Source organism: Amborella trichopoda, chromosome 12, assembly GCF_054954075.1.
Source record: "Amborella trichopoda isolate Santa Cruz 75 chromosome 12, AtrichopodaSantaCruz75HAP2 v2.0, whole genome shotgun sequence".
Taxonomy (NCBI): Eukaryota; Viridiplantae; Streptophyta; class Magnoliopsida; order Amborellales; family Amborellaceae; genus Amborella; species Amborella trichopoda.
The window spans coordinates 40925865-40949635 of NC_142347.1; the positions used below are offsets into that span (position 1 = coordinate 40925865).

At 38.9% G+C, this 23771-nt stretch overlaps 1 protein-coding gene across 2 annotated transcripts; it reads right to left on the reverse strand.

The window, feature by feature from the left end:
* Nucleotides 1-981: 981 nt before the first annotated feature.
* FIP1[V] (FIP1[V]-like protein) lies at nt 982-18295 on the reverse strand. Of its 2 annotated transcripts, XM_006857107.4 has the most exons (9): nt 17450-18295; nt 15165-15418; nt 9974-10100; nt 9305-9373; nt 9066-9215; nt 8073-8174; nt 7632-7987; nt 3522-5244; nt 982-2910 (listed from the first exon to the last, which is right to left on the reverse strand). In XM_006857107.4, the coding sequence occupies exons 1-9, from the start codon at nt 18245-18247 to the stop codon at nt 2269-2271; spliced, it is 4221 nt and encodes a 1406-aa protein (XP_006857169.2). In that variant the 5' UTR covers nt 18248-18295; the 3' UTR covers nt 982-2268. The 2 variants fall into 2 exon arrangements, with proteins under 2 accessions (XP_006857169.2, XP_088709934.1); XM_088853808.1 differs by lacking the exon at nt 9066-9215.
* Nucleotides 18296-23771: the final 5476 nt, after the last annotated feature.

The window sequence follows — 23771 nt, forward strand, 5'->3', positions numbered from 1 at the left end:
TAAGTGTGGGTCATTACTCATATGATTAATACTATAGATGTTGTTATTGGAAGTTTTTATATTTTAGATTGTTAAATGAACGTTTGACACTCAAACAAGAACTAGACTCTCAATATTTGGTGCTTTCTAGTTCATCTTTTCATAGACAAACAGATAACTTTCTAAAATATTTTCACTATTATTTCTGTTCTTTTTTTAGCTAGGTCCATGTGGCAAAGGTAACCCTGATTACCGATGTAGATCCATCCGGCCCGGTCGATGGCAAATTGAACAGGCCCATCCGATTCTTAAAACATTGGTTTTGACCAATAGGTGAAAAATATTTTGAGAATTTTATGTACAAGCCCAAATTTGGGTATTAAAAAATGGTCTATATTTTTTGACATTTTACTGCAAGGTGTCAAATTTTTCAGATTTTTTTACACTTTAAAGTATCAAATTTGCTAGATTTGTTATTATTTACCACGGATCCCAAAGGACTTTAAAACTGCCCAAACAAAACACTGAACGGTTGGGTTCCAAAGTGCAACTTTCGGACCATTACGCTCGACACACATGGACACATACACTTGCAAATGCACCACAGCAAAGAACAAACACCTCAAACCAACTTACACTAGGGCCTTAAAGAAGAACCATTTCTGAGCTATAATCCACAAGAGCACATTACATGCACAAGAGAAGCAAGCTAAGTGTACGCTACTAAGACACGCATTATGTGAAGTGAAATCCATTTTTTTTTGTCCATATTATCTCAAAGTCAAGATGATCGGATTTAAGGGATTTTCAATATTGATACTTTTTCTAATGAACATTTGAGGTGCGCCTTGCTTTGATTGTTTAGAGCCTCAGCCTTATACAAACCACACCCTTATATGAATAATCTATTCAAACAAGAATCAATACACAAGGCACATGCAATCACCCACACAAGCCACAAAAATTAAGCAAAAGACTCTAGGCAAATATATGCAACCTTAATACTCAAAAATGCCTACATGTTATTAATTTTCATTCTTCACAAGAGATAGTAATCCCCCTCAAAGGGGTCCATCCACTTTTACACCCTTTCCCCTTCATGTGGAAAGCACCCCTGTTTCAGCTGGCGAAAAGAAAAGAATGAGAAAAAAAATAAATCTAAAAAAATACAAAATAGCATAAAAGAGAAGCCTAGCCCAAAACCCATGCCCCATCTCTACAAATCCTAATCCCAATATCATTGGCTAATTTACAACTAAGAGACCCCAGGCATCCAGCCTTCAGTGTGCAGCCATGCACATAAAGATGCACGCATCCACAGAGAAACCATGATACATCATAGAAATTCCTACCTGTCCACTATAGAGGCTGATATTCTCACTTAGAGACTCTACTTGTTCAGTACAAAGTGCTAGAAAACCGGAAATTTCTTAGTTCTCCAGCCACCGCAATAGGTGATTTCACTGGACACAAGTGCTCAAGGGTACATTATACATACATCAAACATAGGGTAGCAGTCATTTCATTTTGGTTGAGATTGAGAGAGAGAGAGACTGCAGTACAGTCATATTCAGAGTAAAGGAAATTAAAAACAAAAACAAAAGACAGGTCCATGGGCTTTTTCCACCAAATGAGGTCGAATCAGAAGTTAGGGGTGGGGAGCATGGGCAGCACAAACTCTAAGAATGAAATTGGAGGCCCTACTGAGCCAATGCTAGGCACTCCATCATCTTTTATCTTGTAATGGGCACCCACCAAGCCTTACTGCCAAAGGAAAACATTCAAGTTCACCTAGTCAACTCACCCACCTTCGCTTCCTTGCAGGCCTCTCTTGTTTGATTTCTACATGCTCACTTTGGCTGGCCGCCTCACTTAGAGACTCTACTTGTTCAGTACAAAGTGCTAGAAAACCGGAAATTTCTTAGTTCTCCAGCCACCGCAATAGGTGATTTCACTGGACACAAGTGCTCAATGGTACATTATACATACATCAAACATAGGGTAGCAGTCATTTCATTTTGGTTGAGATTGAGAGAGAGAGAGACTGCAGTACAGTCATATTCAGAGTAAAGGAAATTAAAAACAAAAACAAAAGACAGGTCCATGGGCTTTTTCCCCCACCAAATGAGGTCGAATCAGAAGTTAGGGGTGGGGAGCATGGGCAGCACAAACTCTAAGAATGAAATTGGAGGCCCTAGTGAGCCAATGCTAGGCACTCCATCATCTTTTATCTTGTAATGAGCACCCACCAAGCCTTACTGCCAAAGGAAAACATTCAAGTTCACCTAGTCAACTCACCCACCTTCGCTTCCTTGCAGGCCTCTCTTGTTTGATTTCTACATGCTCACTTTGGCTGGCCGCCTCACTCTCAACCCTCCGACTTGACTCCTTCTCTCCGGGCATTGGCAGCTTGAATCGTTCGCTCCTCTTCTTCAACTTCTCAACAGTCTCAAGATGTCGGTCTTCTCCATTTCGATCTGCGTCTACAACCAGCCAATCATCATTGGATGTGCCTTTCATCTCGAAACCAATACTATTTTCTTCCTCACCCAAGGATTGAAGCTTCTCATTCTCTCTCTTCACATCTTGCTCATCCTCTCTCTCAAGATCTTCTTGGTCGAAAACCAATGCCTCAATTTTTTCAGGCTCGCTTGACTCAGACTCGCGGGTTGCCTTTGGTTGAGGATTACCTTCTCTATCCTTGTGACTTGTCCAGCGTTCGAGCTTTGAACGACCCCTCCTCGAGCTTTCATCATCAGATACACCTTCCTCTGAGGGTTTTGGAGGCTTTGCAGATTGTCGAACATGACTATCATGATCGCTAGACTTCTTTGAGGTAGATGAGTACCTTGGGTGGTTACGGTCTCGAGGTTCTCCTCGCCCTGTAAAGGCATTGCTAGTTGCTTGGTAGGGCACATCTCTCCTAGCAACCTGCAGTTTCAACATATAATACATTTCCTGTGTCAATAATATTTCGAGTAAGCTATCCGTGATTACATTTTGGAACAGACTCTGCATCTTCCCTTGCATATTCACATAAAAGATAACCTGTAATGGGAAAATAGAACCAAGAAACTATGGAAAACCCTAATCCAGTGTAGTCATCATCATCCAACAAAATGGGATGGAGAGTGTTGAATCCACCAGCCACTCCCTCCATCACCATCCATTTAATCCAATGCTTATGATGATGGTGGACCATGATGAGTATAACAGCGTTCACTGCATTTTGATAAAATTCCCTAGGGTACTGAAACTAATCAGTTAAATTGTCAAAATATATGCCAATCAAACATGAAATGACAAAAGGAAAACCGCAAGCTTACAAAAGAGAAATGTAGGTCAATTTATCCAGTCAAACAACATAGAAATAAGTTACAAAGAGAATACAAAACACAAGACACTGACAAAAAGCCAATAGTCAGCATCAACGAGAATTCAAATGATAAGAGTCGACTTAGAAAGCAATTACTTGCAAAAACATTTCATATTCAATCTTTAAGCTTAGATAGAAACCCAATCATTATTTTTTTTCCAAATACCTTCTCATTACGGTGTGAAACAGCTCGATCGTGCTTATTCGAGGCAACAGAAGCCAAATCATTTTGATCGACCCTTTCGGACTCCTTAATCTTCCTGGTATTACTCTCTTTGGACCTGTCCTTATACATCCTCTGACTCTCCGACTCATTTTGTGTGGTCGACTTCTCACGCCTGAAATTCCTTTCCTCATTAATTGGGTGGCTTTCTCGGGAATATGCAGATTCCTCACGACCCCTCCGCCTTGTAGAAGTGTCTTCCTCTATTCGATCCCTTATCTTGGGTTGTTGCTCACTATGTCGCCTTTTATCTTTAAGGTGATGATCTTTATCAGAGCCCATAGATTTAGATCCATCCTTGATAGCCCTCGAACCCCCAACCCAAGCTCTCTCCTCCATAGTACGATCGCTCCTTGCTGAGCCCCGTGCATCTTCTCTTTCTCTACTGAGCTGTGCTGATCTTCCCTCACTTTCTCCCCTATGGTGGTCTTCTCTCTCTCTCTGTCGCCAACTGCTATCCCTCTCCCTCTGACGGAAAGAGTGGTGATCTTCAGGCCTGTCTCGAGATCTAGCTCGATCTTCTCTTCTCCTATGGTCAAGGCTGTCATCTTTCTCTCTTTTCCTTCTACTTGCATCTTCCCGAACCCTATATATGTTATCTTCCTTGTCATCTCTCTCTCTCCTCTGAACCTCTTCATCCTTCCTCCTCTTTACACGTGGGTCATCCAAGGCATCATGCCTCACCAATGAGAAATCGTCACCTTCCCTCTGTCTTGAAACTTCTTTATCATGGTGAGCCCTCCAATCAAAATCATCTGCCCTTTTTCGAAGATGGTTCAGCTCATCTTTCTCACTCCTACTTGCCTCATGCCCCTTACCTCTGTGCTTAGAACCCATCTCCTCAACCCGATCCCGTCTCCTCAAATCCTCATCTTTCTCTCTCCTCCCACGTGTATCTTCCTCTCTCCATGGCCAAGACCCCATTCCATTTTCTCTCTCCTTCAGTCTATCGAACCCCTCATTCTTGCGAATGAAGTGAGGAACATCAAGAGCCCATTCACGAAGGGGGTAAGCACCATTACCAGCCCGGCGATACACGTCCTCTCTTCCTTTCATAGCGACACGTTTTCTATCAGCCTCATGCCGGCCATCTCGAACATAATCATCTTTCCTACGAAAACTAGACTCTTCCTCACCATGTCGCCTTTTCCCTTCGCCTAACTGCCTTACTCTTCCATCTTCGACCTCCTCTTCCTCCCCCACCTCATGCCTTTTTGGGTAGTCCTTGCTGCTTCCCGACCTTCCCCTGCTATTATCACTTCTTGAAGCCTTCAAATCATCAACGGGTTCTCGAAGAGACGGTAGTGGCTCAATCAGGGAACTCAATTTCTGTCTCTTACCAGGATGGACAGAAGAACCAATATCCTCATTGGCCTCATTCGGCATTTTCATGTCTGAAATGACTTCTTCACCTTCATCGGCTACCTGTTCAGGGAGCATATGCTCACTATCCATAGCATCACCTCTCTGGTCGACACTCTGTTCCCTTGCCACTTCATCTAAGGCAGGCCTTGGCACTTCCGAACTCCTTTTATATTCCATGCTATCAAATGATTTCTCTTTCTTCCTGTGATCTCGAATGGATTCATCGAGGATGGGAACATTTGGAGGCTCATTATTTATTGGAAGGTACCTCTCGTGTACTGTTGGTCCCTGCGACCAACCCCTGTAGATCCAGAAACAAATAATCAGTGTTTATAGAATCACAATATCCAAAAAGAACCTTTAACTCAACAACAAAAATTTATTTAAGGAAACCTGAAAAAAATGATTACGTCAAGAGTTGCATCTGGGAAATGATGTTCAAGCATATCACTAACAAAAAGGCAAGGGCTTAAAAGAAGAACCCAACAAGAATTACCGGTGTATCAAGGTTATAATATATAAAGAGTTTTTTTTTTTTGAATCAAACCCAGGAGCAGTTTTTTTTGGGCAATTATTGAGATATTGAGAACATATGCTCAAATGTTCCTTTCCCCATGAATATTTGAGGGAAAATTAAGGAAAAAATAGATTTCAAAAAAATAAAAGGAAAGGAGAAATAAAAGCAATTTTCCTTACTTTCTCCAAAGAAAAAAAAAACCTATGACAATAATTTCAGTGTGAAGATATATCGACACAATGTAAAATTTAATTTATCTTAAAACAGCTGGAAATTCAATAAACTATCCTTATAATCAGCTCATACTCCAAACTCCAAAGTGTAGACTTTGGCTACCTGAATAGCCCTTCTACAAAGTGATCAATTTCCTAAGGTTGTAGGCAATGTTCGAAAATTCGCCCGCCTAGGCGGTCACCTAGGCAGAAAATTTTCAAAAACGCCTAGGCGCTAGTTAGGCGGGCCTATTAGGCATCCTACGTCTAGTCGCCCGCCTACGGGCGCAAGGCACTGCCTAGGTGCTACAGTCTAGGAGGCCGCCTAGGCGCCGCCTCATGACAATTTGTCAAATGGCGGAAAAGACCCTCGGCGAGAGTCGAAATTTGTCACCAAAACAAAAACCGAGGCCTTTTAGAGAGAGAAAAACTCCCCAAAAACCTCTCTTTTGTGATTTATCGAAAGATCGATAAATTTTTTATTTTTTTCAATTTCTTCCCAAAACAAAGGCAATAGTTCATAGGCGTTTTTGGAGCTTCTAGTAGTCGATTTTGAAGACTTCTGGCGACCCAATAGACAAGGTTTGCACCGACATCGATTTCATTTTGATATTTTTAAAGTATTATCATATTAATTGAAAGATTGAATTTTTTAGTGATTTAATTTTTCCTCATTTAGACGATGAAATTGGGTTTGTGAATAGGCATAAACTTTGGATGCAATTGAAATTTTGTGAATATTTGATATCCAAAACCAAATCTTATGGATATTAATTAATAAATAAATAATAATTATAATACAACTTTCATCTTAATTAATAGCCCACCCGGGCGGACACCTGGCTGCCTAGGCAGCCAGGACCCCAAAACGTCTAGGCAAGCGCCTACACCTTTTTGAACATTGGTTGTAGGCTTGTAAACTCTCTTACATCCTAAATGTGACGACCACATTGATACAATCATGATTGTACTTTGGTGTTGATAATCATCCCTGCATGATTCCTCCAGCTATCATAATTTTCAGCTTTCTTTTTAAGAAGGTTCATAAGCTAATAACCTAATAATGGTAACTGAACCAATGAAGTGTTGACAGAGATCATCTAGTGGAGGGTATTAATTCCTGGGTTCTGGTGTTTAGCAAAGCTCTTGATATAATAGGCGTTAGAGGAGTCAAATTTCAAGTTTGTGAATCGGATTCATCTCAGCCCAAGAAAAGGATTGAGACACCACAGGGCTTAGAAATTTATCAAGAATCAGCAGGGTTGACTTAATTTGCTCAGGATGTTCCTTTGGGATATAACACAACAGTATCTGTAGTGTAGGATATTTACATTTTGGGAGTTTGAAACCCCCTGTATGTTCACCAGTGTATCAAAGACATTAATAAAGACCCCAACAATGTAACAGTTCAGCTAACTAACTCTGGGAGTTCTCACCCAAGTTGGAAGTATAGAACTTGTTAAGCTTTTAATTATAGAATTCGTTGAGATATTTTCTCACTATCTCCATTAATCTGTGCATGCAGGATAGCCAAGCGCGCAATCCATTCTAATGCGGTTCAGTCGCCAATCCTACAAGTTTGAACCATTGTAATTAAAAAAATAAAAAGGAGGGGTAGCTAGGTTTTCTGGTTGAACTGGTCAGCTTAACTAGTGTAATCAGTATGTATTCTAAGAAAATAGATTTTATGATAAAATGGACAGATTTTTATCCTTGTTCGCAGTACAATCGGTTCAGCCAAGCAACACAGTCCATTTTTGGAACATTTCTTCCCTTATAATTTCTTCTATAAATACAAGGGTCATAGAAATAGAAATGGAAAAAGCTCAGAACCTATGTGGGTGTGAGATGCAACTAACAGAAAAAAAATTATGTTTCTTGTTCCAAATCAATAGCTAGAAATAGATATCAGGCTTGAACATCAACAAAACCAAGACATTAGCATGAAATAGATTTTACCTGCCTCCATGAGGTGCCCCAAGAAGACCCATTGGATATATGGGTGCCCTAACTTTAGAACCAGGATGATACTGGAGAGGTGCCTCAGGAGGAAAAGGTAAAATCCCATCTCCTTCACGCACGGTATTGTGAACAGGTCCCAGAATGGGACCTCTTCTATTGGGAACCATTTCCCGCTTCCTGCCATCATACGATTGAGGAAACTGCTCTATGCTGTCGGCATCAACTTGTTTACTATCTTCTTCAACTTCCTGGCCTTCATTTCTGAGACCCTCTGATTCATGGCCATTATCTGCTTGCTCGGCAGCATCATTAGAGGGAACAGAATCATCTTCAGGAGTACCTTGAGGGATAATCTGCTCAAAACAATAACATCAGGGAGAACACACTAAAACATTGTCATCAAAACAAATGGGTATAAAGTTATATACTATACTTCACCTCGATGATGGAATCAGGTTCACGAAATCTTGGCGGTCTGGTATCAATAGACGGAAGGCGTTCACCATAGCCACCTTCAACCTGTATCGCTCTCCCTGTAGGCTGGGTACGAAGCATGAAATATTGTCAAATCCATGAAATTCTAATAAGTAATAAACTAATGATATAGAGGAAACTATGCTAGTCTCATGGACTATAGAAAACCAAATTCCATTGGCTCATGCACATATAAGGCAATGATGGATGATGATGCAGATAGCATGCAGGCACACCATGGGGATCATGTCCTTTATTGGTGGGTACCATTCTCAAAATCATCATCCATGATTTCATCACATAGTGATTACCCAATCAATCAAGGTTTTCAATAGTCCTTTGCATGAGCCTTCCCATGGTTGAGAAAACCACAACTCCGAGTAAACATCTTTTGTGTGTGTGTGTGTGTGTTGGTGTGTGTGTATTGGTTAGAGGGATGAAGTATCAAATAGTGGCTTTTCAATGGATCAAGGCTTACACACCCTGGTATATATTTGATATGGAATGGCGTACCCTATATAGTCAAAATCACCTGACATTGTGAAGTACTAGCGCTTTCGAAATTTATATGGCCATTATATATCAGTGCGACAGCCAACATAACATACTCTTCAAATTTGGAAAAAGCAGACAATATTATCTCCGTTCTATCTGTTTTTCTTTCAAAAAACCAAGCATCCTATATGCTCTTTTGAACATGTTCATTGATAAAAAAAAGCACCACCATTATATCCATTATATCCAATTTGCTGAAAATTAAACCTTTACATTTTAAAAAACAAATAATATTTTATTTGCCCATTTTAAACCCCAGTATATTGGCTGCTACAGCATCAGTTTGAGCCTCCACAACTACAAAACTATTAATAGTTTCACAAAAGAGACAAAAATTTCACCAGAAGTTTGTGGAAGAAACAAAAGTATAGGGGAAGTGCGAATTATGAAACATGGCCTTACTATCTGAGGACGAACCCGTGTAGATCCCCTAACAAGACCAGCTGCATCGGATGATCCAATATCAGTCTTATTAATATGCTGATTATCCATGGAAGGATCATGGAGACCCGCCGCTGCTGCTAGTTCTGGAGGTAGATCTGGATCATAATCCTAAAACACAATCCAGGAAACCAAATCACAAAAACTTAAGGAAGCCCAATCAGCTAATTGCCCATAAACAGAACCATAAACTTTCCTACCTGCTCAGACCGTCCACTTTCATAAACACGAATCTTGCTCTGCATGGTGGCTTCCAAACGTAATTGTTCCTGCACAATAGAAAGGATGAGCCCCTACAACAGTAGCAAGTGAGGAGCTTAGCTGCTAAATACTGTAAACTTACTTCCCCAGGCAAAAAAACTACTTCAGAGGAATTTCTCTATCTGAAATTTTAGGATCTGCTTTATCATCACCAGATCAGTATTTTCAGGAAAAATATTAGATTTTGCATTTCTAAACACTTAGATCTGGCTGTTCAAATTTGGACGGTCTCCGTTAAATCTTAGGACATTATTCTTTTCAGACACATATAGAGTGCATATCGGGCAATATGAATCTTTCTTTTTCTATTTCTTTTTCCTTTTTTTTTTTCCTTTTTCAGGGCCGGTTTCTGGGTTGAGTAGGTTGCATCCCCAAAATATGAGGTCCTAAAAATACTCTGAGATAGGGTTTTACATGAGAGAGTGAATGCAAGGTATGTTCCAGCAATAGCATATAAACTTTTAGATTTAGTAAGACCCATGTTGCAAAATAATATGCTATACTAAATGACAAAGAATCAGTTAATTCCATGCAATCACGATTTCTAGCTTTAGGAGCCCTCGTGTTAGAGGATATACTTCCACTATTGGAAAACAACTGCTTATTACCAATTGTTTGCAGTACTCCTTCCAAGTGTCCTCGTCCAGACCAAAGTTGAAAAAGTCAGACGTATCCACACCAGGTTGCCTCCACGGTTTCTCCTCAAAGGCATCAATGTCAATATCAAATACTGTCCTGGAAAAAGGGAAAAACAGAAACCGGATGTGGATAGCTATAATCATAAATTCAAACTCAAGGATTAAAAAATTCAAACTCAAGGATTAAAAAGCATTCTGCAAGTGTATTATAGCTAAAAGGGAACCTTACACATAGTTTCCAGCTTCCACCATAGAGCTTATAGGTATTAACTTAAAAAGAGCACTTAAATTGTACTTCCAAATGTGAAACATCCACACGTCTCTTCAAGGAATGGACAAAGAAAATATCAGCACTAATATGACTTCTAAGAAAGAAATTAAAGAACTTACCTTTTTTAATTAATGTTATGGAATCAAGGGAACTTATCAATAAAGCAAAAAAAAAACAAAAAAAGAGAGTAAACTTAATTTCCAGAAAACCCTTCACAAACCCTAAGCCATCCAATCTTCTCAAACCTGGGGTTTGGTCCCAAGTGAAGATCTTGGATTAAGGCCAGCATTTCCAAACCTTCCTTCTCTATCATTAAATAATGAATCCCCTGTCGGTTTCTTCCCATCTTCTAGGGGCTTAAGACATGGAGACCCCCTCTCCCCTTTTTTGATCACTTTCATAGGTGCACTTTTTTCTAGATCCATTAATAGGATGATTGATCAAGGCCTCATCTCGGGATTCCAGACATCTAGAGATGGCCCGGTCATTTCCCAACTCCTCTATGCCGACAACACCTTAATCTTCTGTGGGGCTGAACCCTTACAGCTGAAATCTTCTGTGGCCCAATCATTCACCACCTCTCTATGCCAACAACACCTTAATCTTCTGTGGGGCTGAACCCTCACAGCTGGATAATCTCTGGCTCTTCCTTGGATGTTTGAGATTTCCACAGGGATGAAGGTCAACATGTCCAAAACAAAAATATTGGGAGTGCAGGTCCACGAACCAGGAATTGCATTCCTTGCTGAACACTTAGGGTTTGCCATTGGTCACCTTCCCTCCTCTTACTTGGGTCTCCCCTTGTGCCTAGGTAAAGTTGGAAAACACCATTGGGGCAACGTTATTGAGAAGTTTTCTTGGAAGCTAGCCAACTGGAAGGGTAGATTCCTGTCCCTTGGTGGAAGGATTACCCTTATTAAAGCAACCTTGGCCAATATCCCTATTTACCAGATGTCTCTCTCTCTTTTAGGTTCCTGTGTCCATTGCCAAACATCTTGAGAAACTCGTGAGGATTTCCTTTGGAATGGGTACTCTGAGGGCCATAAATTCCATTTAGATGCTTGGGAGAAGATTTGTTCCCCCAAAAAGTTGGTGGCGTTGGTATAAGGAAGATCAATCTCATGAACTCTATCTTATTGAGCAAATGGTGGTGGAGGTTCACTTCCCCACACCCTCTCCGCTAGAAACAAGTTATCGTGGCTAAATATGGCATTGGGGACAACCGATAGCTGCTTTGTTCCCCTCTGCACCATGCCTCTGTCTCCTCAACCAAATCTGCCTTCAGAACTCTTATAAGATTCAAGACAGGGAATAGGCTTAGGGTTAGATTCTGGAAGGACCTCTGGCTCTGTGATCAACCCCTCGAGCAACTTTTCCTTTCTCTCTTTCTCTTAGTCGTAGACCAAGATGCCTCAGTTGCTCGTTATTCGTAACGTAGGCTCTCACCCTTGGTTTGGACCCCTATTTTTAGGAGAAATCGTAATGAGTCCGAAATCGGCACTTTCAACTCCCTTCTTCTGATGCTAACTCCTTTCTTCTCTCCCCGTTTTGAGAAGACTCGATCATATGGGCCCCCAATCCACTGGGGGCTTTCAGTGTTTCCTCATTCTACTCCTCACTACTTCCCACTTTGGACCCTTCCCCCTCTCCTAAACAAGCTCTGGTCTATACCCGCCCCCCTCAAAGTCCAAGCACTCACTTGAATCCTCCTTCAAGGTAAGGTCCTAACTTTAGACCAACTTCAGAGGCGTGGTCTCTCCTTTCCCAATCGATGCATTTTGTGCCTTCAAGAAGAAGAAACTATCCCCCATCTCTTCCTCCATTGAGGGATGTCTTCCTCCCTATGGTCTTCCTTCCTCCAACTCTTCGGTCCTCAATGGGTCACCCCTGCCTCCATTCCATAACTCTTTTCAACTTTGTTTTCCCCTCCTTTCCCTGACAAGGGTCGAAAATTGTGGTGTATTTCAGTAATGGCTCTCTTATAGTCCATTTCGTTAGAAAGGAATGCAAGGACCTTCCCTGGCTCTGCTAGACACCAATCTCCCCCTTTTGACTCCATCTTAGTTTTGATTTCTTTCTAGGCAAATAATTTACCTGACTACACCTCCATCCCCGTAACACATTTCCGTGCCAATTGGAACTGTCTTCTTACCCTTGCCCCTCCCTTACCTCAGCATAGGGCTGAGCAGAATCCTCCTCCCCGGGTGTCCTCAAGATTAATTCAGATGGTTCCTCTCTAGGAAACCCTGGCCCCCCAGGCTTTGGTGGCACCTTGGCCAACTCTAAAGGTGTCTTCCTTTCGGGCCCTTCAGAGTTTTAGTTTCTACCACAGCTGAGGGCCTTGCTTTGCTCGAAGGCCTTCAGAGGGCCTCTCAAGTTGCCACACAATTCATTGGTGTGCAGGTCAAGGCCGACTCCAGCAACATTATCCTTTGGCCATCTAATCTCAAACAGGCCCCCCTGGCACCTCTCATCCATCTTTGACCAAATAGCATTTATGTGCAGATCTCTACCACCTGTCTCCTTCAGACATATCCTCTGCGACACCAACTCAACGGCAGATTGCCTTCACAAAGGAAGGAGCCCTAAGTACTCTTGGTACAAATTTGAATTTTGTTTAACACCTTCCCCCCCTCACCCCTTTCTTTTACCTTCTTTTTTTCTACAGTAAATTCTGCTTTCTTAGTATTCTCCTATCTACCTTTCTTTTTTCCCAACCAAAAAATAAGTAAAAAAATAAAAAAAGGAGAAAAAAAAAAGACAGAACAAAAAAAAGGTATATTTATAGATTTCTCATTCTGTTTGCATTCCCCTCTTCTTTCTGCGTACTCGACCTTTTTACTTTCTCTACCCTTTCCTCTCACTTCTCCCTCTTATTCGCTCCTTCCAGAGCTTTTAGCTTCCTTCATTCCCCTCGCCCGCTACTCAGTGAGCTTTCCGTCTTCTCCTCTTCATCTCTTCCTCTTTAGTCAATCTTCTTTCCTTCTTGGCTTTATTCCTCTCTCTCTCTATCTATCTCTGCTTTCTCTCTATTTCTATCTCCCATGCAGGTCTTCTTCGTGTCTGCCCTTTTCCTTGCAAACAGTTTACTTCCTAAAGAGTGGTAAGCTAGTATCTGGTTCAAAGTACTGGAAGGTGGCTTAATCATCACAGGCCTTGGAGGTCGGAGTTTTGTCATGAGCCCTCCTACCTTGTTTCTGCTACTCTCTTGGTCATATTCATCACCTTCCCTCTCTCCTTCTTAACCCTCTCTCTTCCTCTCCCTCTCTCTATTGCCCTCTCTCTTTCTAGCCCTCTATCTCTTTTTATTTTAATCCCCATCCTTTTTCTATTCCATTCCCATCCCTCTATCGCTTACCTCTCCTCTCTTGGTATTGTGCACCCTTAGACTTTGCATCCGCAAGCTGCTCAATACTTGCCACCCACATCACAAGAAGACTTCCTTCCTCCCCATCGTATTGTCAATTCAGATTTTGGCTTTCTGTTTTTGTTTTTGCTTTTGTTTTTGTTTTGCTGGACACTTTCTGCTCTACCTATCCTTTTTGTACTCGGAGCACCCATCTTGTGGAATGAAATTTATCACATCTTATGGTTTTTGTATTTTTACTATTATTTTATAAATATAAAGTTAACCTTTTCTCAAAAAACAAAAGGGGGAGGGGAGGGGGATGTCCACTTAAAAATGACAACTTTTATTAAACCTTCACAAATTCTGAGCACAATAATTGCAGGAAATTTCCTCTAAACCACCAGAAGTTTTCTTATTGTTAGAATGCAAAGAAACAAGCATCATGTAAAACTAATCCAGCTGCTGAAGTAATATAACTAAAACTTCGTGTGCCTTTATGATGTTCCAACATCCAACATTTTTCAAATCTACAAAACAAGTTCCTCAAATGCCATGGAATCCCATTGACAAATGAATCAAAGATGAACTTTCACCTTGAAAACAAACTTCAACACTGACTTAGAAAATCGCTAACTAATGCAGAAATCTCAAAAAACAAATAGCAAGGCTTCAAAGAAAGGCACATCCTCGTAGGGCTTTTAGCAATCTAAGTACCCCCCAATCAGAAAAGAACAAAATCCATTCCAAGCAGTCATACATATATAGAACCCAAATTGCATGCTCCATCAACTATGCGTGAATTAGTCTCAAACATGGGAAGACAACAACCTTCACTGACACCCATGCCAACTCAGATATGTGGTACTGATAACCATGTACAAACATGTGTGCACACGCGCACACGTACACACACATATACGGGGAGAGAGCGAGAGAGAGAGAGAGAGAGGCTCTAAATGGTTGGAAAAGAAACTATATGGTTTCCTCTCTCTCTCTCTCTCTCTCTCTCTCTCTCTCTCTCTCTCTCTCTCTCTCCTCTTTTTTTTTGGTTTTCTTTTTTTTTTGTTTTCTTTTTGTTTTTGCTTCTGGTCCCTGTAAGTAATCGAGATGTATATACCTTCATAAACTGAATATGGGTAAAATACAATGTCGAGTTACATCACATATAGCGGAGGACCATAGTTCCCAGAAACTATATGCTACTAGAAATTGTCCTGAATAAATTCTATCAAATCGACCATTACATTAGATGATTCGACCTACATCTATCATCATTGGCATTTTTTTATGCCGTGCATGTCCTTCATTTAATAAAATGGTAAAAAAAAGAAGTCAAAACAATAGTTTTCTATTAAATACACAATAAGGATGCCGCATAAATGCAAACATAACCACAAAATTCTCAAATATCCCGGTGACATTTTAGGATATCATGATGCAAAAATCCCCATATCTAAGATTCCCCGCATGATTAAAAGAATAAAACTTGAGAAAAAGTACATCAAAATGTCATTTAGTTTACATGAAAACTTTGAGCTTACTTGTGAGATGGAAGAGTGAACTCCATGCCATTGAAACCACGCATTGCTGAATTATTGGCCCAAGTTTGCAAGCCATATCCTGCATGAAAGCCTTTCTGCATATTAGGGACAATCTTGCCACCCATTGGCCTCCAATCACCTCTCCCACGACCAGACATGGGGCCCATGGGAGCAAGAGGGCGGACTTGACCAGGGACACTAGGAACATTATTAACAACACCTCCAGTTGCAGTTGCAGCACCAGGCCTCACATACTGCATGAAAACAAATAAATCTTCAGATATTTCATTAATAGAGGGGGGAAGAAAAGAATGAAATGTAATAGAACAATCAAATAGGAACTAACAACGAGCTTTATGCACATCATAACTGTATTTAGCTACAAGTCAGAGTAACAAACACTTAAGATATCTATTAATGTTTATCATAATTACTTTTGAGTGGATTTTTAATGAGATGGAAAGGCAAAATATGTAAATTCATGAGAAAAACAATGTAAAACTCAAATATTATGCACATTTAAGTAGATTTTAATGGCATGCAAAAAAACAAAAAATACAGTTATCAAAGAAAGGGGGAGTGAAGTTCAACATGGTCCTCCCAAATTGTTTACAAAACTCTGGGTTCAAAAAGAGTTTCGAGAGCAAAATAAAACCATATTCTTCAACCCTCGTAGTGCAATGGCCATTACATGGAGTTCAGAACTCAGACCGATAGCCAATAGACGTTGTCATCATTATCACCTCCACCACAACCAATTAGTCTATATGACATTTGGCAAACCCAACGATACAAAAATGCATCTGGCTTGTTACTTACATCCTTCAGAACCTTTGCATAGAACTCAATATTGTAGATAGAAATTAGAAATTTAAAACAAAATCAATGGACACATCAGACACATGAACTTGATAACACTTCCTTTCCCAACCATAGAAAGAAGCGTCCGTGTCAAGCTACCAACTAAGAGATGGCCCTCGACTTAAATTAATAATAGTCTTGTGCCATCAGATTCTCTCTCTGTGATAGCTGTAAATTTGTAACAGTGCACCTTCCCTTACACATGAGGCTCTTCGGGAGTATGCAAATACCATACTTGGTAAGTCCTAAATAACTAACACAGCATCAGATTACGTTTGAAACAAAAACTTTTATTGTCAAATTCACTATGAATAGATTAAAAAATTTGCAAGAGTATAGAAAACATCAGCTTGTCTTATGTGTCTTCTTAAGACTCCCCAATTTTTAACCTCAGGAAGCTTACATGTTCTAAGGTTCAGGCATGTCCCAAGTCTTAAAAAAGAGCTTCTAAACATTTAGACCATCACGTGCAGCTTCAAAGGAATCATTTTTAAGGAGACTTCTCCATTTCAACTACCATGTAAGGTTTGCAAGGCGCATCCTCCAATCAATACCTAGCAAAAAAAAATGATACTCCTTCAAAAGAAAACAGAGCCAATAAGGCCAAAGGTGTCTTCAAATGCCATATCGACAGCTACCACCTTCAACCCCAATACAAATGCTTTAGTGGAAAAAACCACCTTCTCCAGGAAAACAATTCGAAGATATGATTACATCTGTAAGTTATTTGAGCCACTCGATCCTTTCAAAATCATGAAGCTTCCTATTCAGTTTAATGATATCATTAACTGTCAAATATGGGAGTGTAGATTTCAACCTCAGTGACCCATTTGTAAAACAATTAAAACCCGGGTACAGGAAAAAGATGGAAAAATGCTTTTTGAATAAAATTGAGACTACGAGACATCAATTATCTTGCTTCTGGCTAAGTTACATTTCCATCAGTGCAGAGGATCACATATTAACCACTTTTTCCTGTTCATTGTTCCAATGGCTCTTTTTTCAACATTCAGAGCTCTGATAAATCAAATTCTCAACTAATTCTCTTCCAAAATGCAAAGAACCTGATACAGAGTATATCGTAAAAGACTCACAAAACAGTATAAGGAAAAAGGCCAAAAACTATGCTACAAAGGTTACAGCATAGGGAAATCAAGTGGGAAAACTATTTGTTTCCACTATAAATTGATTAAATACATAGTTACAGTTAGAATCGACACCCAACACAGCTCATATAATCTCCAATACAAAAGAGGAATCTTCAGAACTAAAAACTAACAAAATTCAGGAAAATTCACAAGCTCTCAAATATTACAGTAATAAAAAAACGAAATACCACCCCTGGAAAATGAACCACGCATCAGAAACCACATAAAAATGGAACATTTTCACTGAATGGTCAAGAACACGAAGAAAATTTCGACCTTGAACTGTGAATGATGCATGTGATACCCATGGCCTCCAAATCCAACCCTTGCCACAACTCCTGCATTAACCTTTGCAACTTGGCCTCTATCATCAACCGCACCTGGTTTGTCTCCATCAGTTGCAATCTGAGATGGATCCTCAACCCAATCTTGATCTTCAACCACCTGAGCATGGGGATCTCCACCTGCGACAATGACAAAGTCATCCCCATCATCATCATCATCCTCATCATCATCATCAACATTATCACCATGACCATCATCATCTCTCCTCTCAAGAGCTGAAGGGCCTGGTCCAAGGATATCGTGCCCTTCATTAAGAACAATTTTCAGATCATCCTCGCTATCGCTATCCCACTCTTCCTCCCCCTTCTCCTGTTGTACCCTCGTTTCAGAGCTTGGGAACAATTCTGCCTTAAAGGGTCCAGCTGATAACCCAGGAATCAAACCAGGAATCTGCTCAGAGCCCATAAGATCGATCCCATCACTCGAGCCCTTGGTATCACAGCCTGCGTCACCACCACGATCATCATGCCATCCATCAGTTTCAGGCCCAACCTGGGGTGCTGGTTTCTCTAGGGTTTCCGGTTCTCTCTCATCTGTGGCTTCATTTTTGGTGCCACTTCCTCGGATTTTGGGACTGATTAGGGTTTCATAGAGGATTTCTTCATCATTTTGATGAGGAAGCAAAGAGAGAGAAATAGGGTTTAGAGAGGAAGATAAAAGAGGAGGGTTTGAAGAAGAAGAGGTGAGGACGTCGGTGTAGAGGTCGCCGAACTCATCTTCTTCTTCCATGGAGAAGAGGAGAGAGAAACAAGGGCATCAGAAGCCTCTCCTCAGAAGAATACAGATGGTTAGAGAGAGAGTATGGGATGAAGCTGGAGGCTAGAGAGAGAGACTGTATAATCTTCGCCGAGGTTCACAGGCTCAATAGCGTGTGAAGGGTTTTAGAGAGAGAAAGCATGTGTCATAGATGCGAAATGGCAGAGGAAATACATGCGTGAGAAAACCCCCAATCTCTCTCTCTCTTCGTCCTTCTCTTCCACTAGAAAGTATGGTTATGGGCCGAACTTTGGTACGGCAGCGAAGACTAAACTCCGTCTCTCAAGGGAACCCTTCTCTCTCTCTCTCTCTGAGAACCCCAAATCTCTCTCTCGCTCTCTCGGAACTCAATGCCTTTCTCTCTCCAGATCTTCATCTGTCTCAGGTACGCGTAAAATTCATTTTCGTGTGGGTTAAGTTTGGCAATAGAAATATCCATAGAGCAAGCCTTCTACCATTTCTTTACAACCAATGGTTTAAAAAACGGATCGGTGACCCGGATCGGGTTTCCAAAAAATCGATCCGGATCAACGAATCGACGATCCGGATGAAGAATCTGGTGAATCGGTCAGAATAAAGCTTAAAAAAAATTCGAAAAAATTATTAAAATTCATTATAAATATTGTTTTTTAAGAATTCAATAAAAAATGAGGGTACTCCATTAAGAATTTTCATGTTTTTGAATAAATATGCGAATATTGATATGTTCTTTCCCTGCATGAACCGCCATTCAGCATTTAATTTACAGCATTTCGTGCTCATCTCTACACTGTTGCTGTTGGGACTCGATATGTGAATAATATGGCTGGGATAGGGTGGCCTCAGAATCATCATCTCTCTCATTTTCTCTTTGAATAATATAGATTAAAAAAAAAAATAACAAATTTTTAAAAAAATCGATCATGGATTAAAAAAAAAATTACAAATTTTCAAAAAATTCCATCATGGATTACAAAAAAAAATTCGATCATGAATTAAAAAAAAAAAAAATCACAAATTTTCAAAAAATTCAATCATGGATTACATAAAATTCGATCATGGATTACATAAAATTCGATCATGGATTACATAAAATTCGATCATGGATTACAAAAAAAAACAAACAATTCAATCGTGGATTACAAAAAAAGAAAAAAACAGTTCGATCATGGATTACAAAAAATTCAATCATGGATTACAAAAAACTCTATCATGGGTTACAAAAAAAGCAAAAAACAAAAAATTCAATCATGGATTACAAAAAAAAAACAAACATTTCGATCATGTATTACAAAACATTCGATCATGGATTACAAAAAATTCTATCATGGGTTACAAAAAAAAAAAAAAAAACAAAAAAATCGATCATGGATTACAAGAAAAGAAAACAAACATTTCGATCATGGGTTACAAAAAATTCTATTATGGGTTACAAAAAACCAAAAAATTCGATCATGGATTACAAAAAAAAAAAAACAATTCGATCATGGATTACAAAAAAATCGATCAAGTATTACAAAAAAATCTATCATGGATTGCAAAAACAAAAAAAAAAAAAAAAAAAATTCCGTACGGACTCGCCGATTCACTGTTCGGACTCGCCGATTCCGTACAGTGAATCGGCAATTCACTGTACAGAATCGTCCGGTTCTCTTTAGAACCGGACGATTTCCGATTTTTTAGGCGATCCGGTCCCCTTTTACGATTTCCGAATCGAACCGGGCGAGTCCGGTTCGACTCGGCGTTTTTTAAAACGCTGCTTACAACTTTAAACTTAGAGAAAATTACAAAAATACTTTAAAATGAACAACTTACCCTACTCCAATCTTTTTTCTCACTTTTTTTCCAAACAACCTTTCATCTTAAATAACCCCCAAACCCAAAAGTAGCATGAAATATGACTAAACTACCCTTGTTTGTTTTTACAGCCTTCTCTCTCATGTTTTCATACACACTCCGGCAATACAAATACGTGCTCCGGCATTCTGAATGTACACTCCGGCAATGCAGGTATGAGCCACAGCGCTCCAGCATTATGAGAACTCGTTCTGGTATTGCAAAACGCGCTCCGGCATTCCGCTTCGACAATGAAATATCTGGAGCCACAACGCTCCGACAATAGAGGACGGTGCTCCAGCAGTATAAACAAGCACGCTCTGACAATCAGGTTTGAGCCACAGCGCTCCGACATTATGAGAATGCACTCCAGCAATGCAAAGACGCGCTCCTGCAGTATTCTACTTGGGACACGTGAATTGATTTGGTTGGTATGATAGGGCATTTATGTCCAAAAAATAACAACTTTTGACCTTGGGGGTTTTTGCAAGGAAATGTTATTTTGGGGAAAAAAGTGAGAGAAAAGATTGAGTGGGGTAAGTTGCATAGATTAGGGTGTTTTTTTTAGTAATTTTCTCTAAAACTTATATACTTCCCCTTATCCAACCGTCCATTCTGAATGGAGGGCTATGATTGCCCCAATCACATGTCACGTCTCCACACTATTTTATTTTTAATTTTTTTTCTATAAACTATTTTGACACCAAATTTTGTAGATCCAATCCTCTATTAAGCTCACACTAACGAAAAAAATATATAGATAAAAAAATTTCAACAAAATAACCAAAATACCCTTAAAAGATTCAAAGGTGTTTTGGCCATTATATTTTATCGAAAAAATATACAATTTGTATAAAAAAACTAAAAATAAAACACTTTGAGATGACGAATCTAAGATCAAAAGGTGAGTAGCTTTCTTGATCAAAATTGGACGGTTGGGTGGTAGGGAAAGCATAGATCTTCTATGTTGTAGGGGAAGTATATAAACTTTTCCCATAGAAATATCCATAATGGCTCTAAAAACAAATTTTAATACTGGCTTTGAAATTCGAAATTAAAAAAATAGTACAAATCTTGCGGATCTATAAACACTTATTTCTAGGGTAAAATGGAAGATCTAGATAATTTATTATACAATATTTTTAGAATTTGAATTTGTATTTTTTTTTATAACCATAATGTTCAAGTCAAGATGATTGATGTAAAAGTTTTCTAATACTTGAATTGTAATTTTTTTATGAGTTGTGAGGTGAGGCTTTACTTGTTTTGCCATTTTCCTTTTGTGTGAGCAATGTGCGAGCCGCCAACCTCTCTCACCTTCGGAGCAACAGGGAATTACAACATGGTTTTTGTGACTACAGGTATTTCATGGTAGCAAGTGTAATCACTGTTGAATCCATGGATAAATGGTTATGAAGGGAGAAGTGGAGCGCTAGGTCAAGTCGTACGTAAATGGTAGTCCCTCTCAGAGACACCGCCGTCCAAAATTGAATGGGGATGACACCTATGACTCTAAAAAAAAGTTGGTAGTCCTATACACATAATTTTTACCCTTTTTGTGAAGGTAGATTAGGTGCTGTTTGAGTATTTGGAAATCACAATAGATTACGAGAAAATATGACATTTTCACTGTTTCACTTTATAGTAAAAAAATAGAAAAAGATCAGTCGAGATTTCCCAAAAAATCATGAAACAAATTAGTCCCGATAAAAGGTGAAAAATCTATTACGCACTTGATAGATAATCTTTAGAAATCTTGATGTGCATCTCTCTACCCTTTTTCTCTGAGCCCTTCCACTGTCTCTTAAAGTTGGCTTCTTCTTTCTTTACACCCCTTCTTCTCATTTGTATTTTTTTTGTTTAAGCCCTTTTATCTTTAATTCCTTTCTTCTCATCTCGACTTTCTTTTTTTAAGCCCCTTTATCTTTAATTCCCTTTCTCTCACCACTCTTTTTTATTTTTTAAGCCCCTTACTTTCTCATCTGGACTTTTCCATTTTCCCTCTTTCTTTAGTATATCTATTCTCCTTAGTCTATCTAATCAATGAGAAATTATACAGCACAAGTTAACCTATTACAAAACACAATTATAATAAAAAAATTGTACCTAACAAAATCCTCACAAGAGATTAGTAAAAAATCAATTGAAATGAGATACCTCTTTAGTTTCCTCCAATACATCAAAATTTTCTACTGCAATTACGAAACATTCTACTTTACTAATCAAACTTCTTCCCATTTTTTAACTTGTACCACACAGATTTTTAATTTGGTATCATAAATTTATTGCTTATTTGTAATTATATAGATAGACAATTGAAAGACTTCTATAAAAAATAAATAAAAATAAGGCTTATCACAATAAAAACATATTATTCCAATCATATTATTCCAATGACTTATCATATTGAAACCAAAATCTAATCATGTTAGTAGACATGTGATTCCATGTAAGTGCTAAAAGTAGGCAAAATAAGTAAGAAATTGTGTGATGGTGACTTTAGAATGGTGCACGTTATTATTAGGAAATCTTTTTGTAATGGTGATGATGTTATTATCATAAAATCTTTTTGTAATGATGATGATGTTATTATTAAAAAATCTTTTTGAAATGATGTGATGATGACTTTAATTCCACATTTATGACAAAAAATAAATAAATAAATAAATTATAGTTTATAAGCAAGTGCTGATAAAATGTTGGTAATGTATTTCCCTTATTTCTTCCAGACATAACCAAACAGTAGTCATGTATTTCCCAGGTTGCATCTAAATACCACTCAAACAGTAACAATCCATTTGCAAAACTTCGCAGTAATGTATTATGCCGGTAATATATTTCATAGACAATATATTTCCACGTATCCAAACGGCCCCTTAGTGTACTTCTTCCCGTACTGCTTCCCATGATATAAACAATTTATTGAAATTTTCATCTGCACCTGTTTTAAAATGAAGATATAATATTATCCATGGGGAAAAATAATGATCGTTTTGTTTATCCCCATGATTGGAAGGTAGAGGAGGATAGTAGGGACACAAAATGCTAGTAATGAATGTTGTAGTGGGACCCACCTAGTCATATCACCGTCAACGACTAACGATAGTAATCATGATGTCATGGGGCCATGGATCATACCAGTAATTTAAAAAACGAATTGGTGACCAAGGTCGAACATCTCAAAAACCGGTCTAGATAGGTGAATCGGCGGTTCGGATCACCGTTTTACTATGTGAAAAAATAGCATACAACTGAAAAAATAAGTGCAAAAATAGTGAATTGGCCAGAACCAGTCCAGATCGGTGAATCAAGCATTTTTATTGTAGCAAAATGGCATTTTTATTATAGCAAATCTCCAGTTCTCTGTTGGATTCAATGCTATCCAAAATCACCCACATTAGAAATTGAGATATTCCCATCTTATGTGGATGGGATTGAGATATTCTTGTTGGACTGAGATGTTCACATATCATGTGGGACTGAAATTCATATTAATAAGATTTCTAAATGAAATAGAACTCCAAAAAGATTATGACTTTTAGATATATCTCTTGGTTTTGAGATATATTTAACATCTATAGCAAGTTTTTTATTTAGTATGAATTCTTAACTTTATTTATATGGGATAAAAGTGTAAAGAATTAATGTGTCCTAGTTGGATCACTATATGGAAAAAGGGGTT